This window comes from Anneissia japonica, unplaced genomic scaffold (genome assembly GCF_011630105.1).
Source record: "Anneissia japonica isolate Jap-2015-1 unplaced genomic scaffold, ASM1163010v1 scaffold26_len2425191_cov177, whole genome shotgun sequence".
Lineage (NCBI taxonomy): Eukaryota > Metazoa > Echinodermata > Crinoidea > Comatulida > Comatulidae > Anneissia > Anneissia japonica.
In genome coordinates, this window is record NW_022685220.1 from 1200785 (window position 1) to 1206784 (window position 6000).

Consider the following 6000-nt stretch of genomic DNA (forward strand, 5'->3'; position numbering starts at 1 on the left):
AATTTGGGAGAATTGAACTGAAACCGTCGCTAAATTCGGCAGGAGTGACAGTGATGCTGTTGTCAAAATCAGAATGTATCATTCCATCTTCCATTAAGTTTGAATTATTATTATATTAAGTTTTAAGCAAACAAAACTTTTTTTGATGCCTTAAATAAATTAAAATAAAATATACAAACAAATAAGCAAATGCATATACATACGTTTATCATAATTGGCATGTCAGTAACTATAGTTTACTCCGTCATAGCAGATACCTATGAACAGTTCCCATATCAAAGTTATTATATACATGATACGATGAAAGTGAGTCCCTTATTTATAAAGCTGACCGTTAATGTAGAGGTTCCCATTACGGAATAGGGGCCTCTTCCCTTCTTTGTATGCCTTAGCCATAACATCCCTTAAGCCTCGTTTTTTCACCAAGTCCGCGTCAGGAAGATCCTCGGTTACAAAAATATTACTGTTTTTGAGTAACGTCTTCGCTTTAATGTACACCTGGAATCGCTGAGGTCGGTAAAGGAATTTTGCAATAATATGACGTGGCTTCACGTTGGGTGCTCGGGGTTTTCCTATACGATGGGCATTTTCTATATCTATACCAGGCATTCTTAATTCATTGGCAATAAGATCCTTAATTTTCTTTATAGCGTCTTCATTAGATTCCTCCTGTAGGCCTCCAAATCTCAAATGAAAACTTCTAGAATATCGTTCGATTTTGTTGATTTGAGTTTCTAGTGCCTCGATGATGGACTTATCGTTTAAAACGCTCGTTGATACAGCCTTGAGCTCGATGGAATAATCGGCTACTTTCTTTTCAAGATTGGTTATCGACTCACTCGAATATTGTAGCGATGCTTCCATATCAACTTGTTTAGCTTCTATAACATCGATACGCCCAAGTATAGTGTGCTGATTGCTTAGTACCGAGTCGATCTTAGTCAAAAGCTTCCGAATCTCCCGCCTCAGGGTTTCCGCGTTTGGTTGGTCTGCCGTTCCCGATGGCTCAGGCGATTCAGACTCAGGCCCTAAGTCTGCAGCAGCTGATTTCTCCTTTTTCTTACCCATACTGGCCTGTTTGGTCGTCAGCTTTTCAGTATATTATTATAAGTAATAAGAATCACTTACGATTTTTGCAAAATGATCACCGATTACTGTTAATTTTGGAATTATCTATGATTTCCGAAGGAGCTACTGACGAAATCGTTGTTCACTCGTGCGCCCTCATAATAAAATTATGCATAGCTGAATACCTAACCTAGCAACAGTCGATCAGTGATACTCGATAGGCAGTCTACACTAAGTTGAAACTTAGGCCTAAAAATGGAAAGTTGGCATTGTTCAGGTTTTGAAATTACACAATATTGTCAAATAATTGAATACTGATTTTTTTGGTGCTTGTAATGGATGAAAATTGTACAAAAATAAAAACAAAAAGGCCTAGCTTGGCTTCTATGATGCTATGTTTTGTATTGACTGTTACATTGTGGGATAAAATCGTAACTGCTCAGTATTATGTCATTACATGACTGACCAATAACAGAAATTATTTCAGCATCGTCGTCAAGGAAAAACAAAATTGTTTACACTATTTAAAGTCATTTTAATTGGTTGGATTAAAGATATATCGTGACAATTGACTAATGACATGAAAGCTTATAAAATTCCCTTTACATTGGTACTAAATAAGGTTTCAAAATGGAGACGTGCATAGAATCGAAAACGTGGAACATAACAAAGAAGCAAAATTGTCCAAGTTTTTGACATTTTACAGTGAGTAATTTGTATAAAAATGTTCTTTTACCGTTGGAAATTGAAAAAAAAATGTCAAGGTAGCAGGGGTTCTTAGATGCATTATTGCTACAGTAATTTAAATCATAAAAAAGTTTTGATTTTTTTTTTATTGTCAACTGATTTTGTCCAGTTGACAGTCTCCGACAAGCGACTGGTTTGGCTTGCCTCACCACATTTTGAGCAGGGCTTCTGATATTATGAATACAATTTTAGGTTACCGGTAGAAATGTGGTGCTCTTTGCTGTCATCAGAAATGAAGCAAGAATTGAGAGTGAGCCAATTGTGTGCTATTTGTTTCTTGTCTGGAGTTCAATTGAATTGGTGAGGTAAGAAAAAGCATTTACATAATATTTTTTCCCATCTAACAGCAAAAGTAAAATAATAAGCAATTATTGTTGTAAACCATATGATAGAAATGCCCAAGGTTAAAATAATGTATGTCAAAATTGACTTTGGGTCATTGGCTCTCAAGTATTTTTTAAATCGTTATGCTACCTAATTGAAATATGCTCATCTAGTGTATAGTTTACAAAGAATATAATTTATTGCTTTATCACTTATCTTCTCTTTTTAGTGAATAATTTGATTTGATCGATCTGGCAATTTTTTATTTTATAACAAATACAATTCTTTTTCGTATTTACAAGGTATCCTTTTTATATGCTGACTAGTATTGGTCAAGAAAGTGTAGTAATATCCTGGCTTCGCTACACATTATGGATTCCATTATATCCTGCAGGATTATTGTCTGAAAGTGAGTCTCTACTTATAATAAAGACTGCTGATGGACAGATTTCTGATTTGCAAGGGTGATGAAAGATGGTGTGTGATGATAGTGATGGTGGGTTGATAGTGATAATTTTTTTTTTATCTCGGACATAATGGCTTGCTGTTACCATCATTATTAATGATATTCAAGCACATTATATTATTTTTGTTATAGCCATCAAATACATTGCAATTTGAGACCCCTCTATTTCTAAGACCCCTTTAATTCAAAACCACTTTATTTCAAGAACTGAATGACAGTCTTTAATAGTTTTATACTTTCTAATTGGAGACTAAACCCTGAAACCACCTCAAAAGTTCAGGTCTAAACAGTGGTTTCAAATTGAAGGGTGAACTGTAATTGCTTAAACTGCTCACATTACAACCCATCAACAGTACAAGCTGGGATATAATGATGTTGGTTTGTATGAAAAGTGTTGTTTGTAGTGATTGTATTAATGTCATTGACAATTAGTGACAGTAATTTAAAAATTTTCAAGAGTAATATTATGACAAGCTAGAATAATAAAAACAACACTATGTATTTAAAAAGTAGTTTTTTACCTCTGTCACATTCAGTTTTTTGAACTGACAAGTGGTGTCACAGTATTTGCTATCTCCTGAATACGAATGAAAGAATATTTTTTTAATGAATTTTTTTTTCTGCTTTCTTTACTACCGGTAGCGAATGTATGCAGTGTACAGTGACCTCCAATTAAGACCTCTCTATCATTATTTTTAAACTTTCACTAATTTGTCAGAAAGCTATTAGGTAATTTGAAAAAAAAATATTGTGTTAAGGGCAGCAGAGCCCTGAGGTGATCATAATAGAATTGAGTCTCTATGTGACATTCCACACTAAAAATGATGCCTTACATCTAGAAAGAGTTAAACGTACAAGGTGTCTATATTATCGTGAGAACTATGTTGGGCAAAAAATGCACCAAACCTAAAACCATGCATACTTTGAAATGTATATCTTTCCATTTATTTATGTGCTTTTATTGTGTTCTAATTTTTCAGTTTTAACCCTTTGGACTGCCATTCCATTTTATGAAGTAACTCAAAGGTTTTGCATAAAATTACCAAATGTTTTGAATATTTCTTTTGACATGGTAACATACCTTTATATCCACATTGCTGCCATTCTTATAGGCAAGTATAGTTTTTAAAATTATCAAAGTATCAAAGTATATTTTATTTCACAAAACAAAACAGATTTATATATACATCCCTGAACATAAGAATGTATCCAATAAATAAATATTAATTCAAAGAGATGACAAATCAAAATATAAAGTATAATATAATATAATATTAGGCCTTCATTAAAATAAAAAGTATAGCAGATAAGTACCAGAAATTCATGTAGTGGAAGAAACTAGATACTTGGTAATTTTAAAGGCTGGTGCAAAAAAAAACAAAACAATCTCATACTCATTGATAGAAAACAAAAGATATTGTGTATAATTCAGAAGAAACAGAATGGAAGTGATACTAGACTAAAGTCTAAATTATAAATATATTGAAATCTTAGAAACACACAAGGACATAAAAAAGTATCAGTTGTAAATAAAATCTGTTCTAACAAATAAATAAGAAAAATTATCTATAAAACCCAAAAAAGAGATGATAGGAACTACCAATTCTAAGTACCTCACACAGTATATATATATATATATATATATATATATATATATACCAAATTTGACCAATGTCTATATTTTAGGGCATAGCATTTGATAACATGCATCAAAATTATTGGAATTAGGCTCATTTTAAAGCTGATGGATCATACTAAATATTTACTATTAAAAGTGATTTTGATGATTATTTTCCAAAATATTAATATTTTTTACCATTTTTTGTTAATATTTGATACTTCTATTTTGATTAATTACCAATATGTTAATTACAAATACAGTTAAACTTGCCTAAGTCGACTGTTTTCTCGATCTTATTTTACATGCGAAATTGCTGTGTTTTCCATTAATTAAGAATCTGTAAGTCAAAAGTCGAACAATATTTCAATGGCATTTTGCATTCGACTTAGGCAAGTTCAACTGTACTTCAGATTTTTGTCCAAACAACTTTAAAAACTAGATCTACTACATAGGATCATATATATTAAAAAAATTTGATTTTCCTTTACACATACAGGTTTTAATGAGAAAAACAGTTATTTTTACTCATTTTTGGTATAAAGAAAAAAATAGTAATTTTCACTTATTTTTGGTAAAAAAAATCACAAAATATGCTATCTCGTAAACCACTTGTTATAAATAACTTAATTATGTACCACACTGATGTCAAGAATCATGTTTATATTTAATATAATGTAAGTCTTAGTCAAAAACATGGTGTAAGTTGGCAAAAATAGAGAAAATAAAAATCTTTCTTATTTTTGGTAAAATTCACAAAAATGCTGGCCACTTGTCATAGAAAGCTAAATTATGTATCAAACTGATGACAATACTCATGTTTATGTTCAACATAATGAAAGTCAAAAATATGGTGTAAGCTGGTAAAAATGGAGAAAGTATTGATTTTCCCTGATTTTTGGTGAAAGTTGTTGAAAACCCACTGTTCTTGTTAACCACTTGTCATAGAAAGCTAAATTATATATATAATGTATATATATATAATAAATATGTATGTTTAAATTGCTGTGTTTTCCATTAATTAACAATCTGTAAGTCAAAAGTCGAACAATATTTCAATGGCATTTTGCATTTGACTTAGGCAAGTTCAACTGTACTTCAGATTTTTGTCCAAACAACTTTAAAAACTTGATCTGCTACATAGGATCATATATAAAAAAAAAATTTGATTTTCCTTTACACATACAGGTTTTAATGAGAAAAACAGTTATTTTTACTCATTTTTGGTATAAAATCACACAAAAATGCTATCTCGAAAACCACTTGTCATAAAGAGCTAAATTATATATCAAACTGATGGCAAGAGTCATGTTTATATTCGACATAATGAAAGTCTTAGTCAAAAACATAGTGTAAGTTGGCAAAAATAGAGAAAATAGTAATTTTCACTTATTTTTGGTAAAAAAAAATCACAAAATATGCTATCTCGTAAACCACTTGTTATAAATAACTTAATTATGTACCACACTGATGTCAAGAATCATGTTTATATTCAATATAATGTAAGTCTTAGTCAAAAAGTTGGCAAAAATAGAGAAAATAAAAATCTTTCCGATTTTTGGTAAAAATTCACAAAAATGCTGGCCACTTGTCATAGAAAGCTAAATTATGTATCAAACTGATGACAATACTCATGTTTATGTTCAACATAATGAAAGTCAAAAATATGGCGTAAGCTGGTAAAAATGGAGAAAGTATTGATTTTCCCTGATTTTTGGTGAAAGTTGTTGAAAACCCACTGTTCTGGTTAACCACTTGTCATAGAAAGCTAAATTAT

At 30.9% G+C, this 6000-nt stretch overlaps 1 protein-coding gene across 1 annotated transcript in view; it reads left to right on the plus strand.

Annotated features, from left to right (window-relative positions):
* The window catches only part of LOC117108948 (very-long-chain (3R)-3-hydroxyacyl-CoA dehydratase-like), a 29959-nt gene that overhangs the window by 19398 nt on the left and 4561 nt on the right, over positions 1-6000 (plus strand). The window contains exons 8-10 of the mRNA XM_033251141.1: positions 2008-2120; positions 2442-2548; positions 3586-3717. Coding sequence (XP_033107032.1) covers positions 2008-2120; positions 2442-2548; positions 3586-3717 — 352 coding nt within the window. The remainder of the gene's footprint in view (positions 1-2007; positions 2121-2441; positions 2549-3585; positions 3718-6000) is intronic.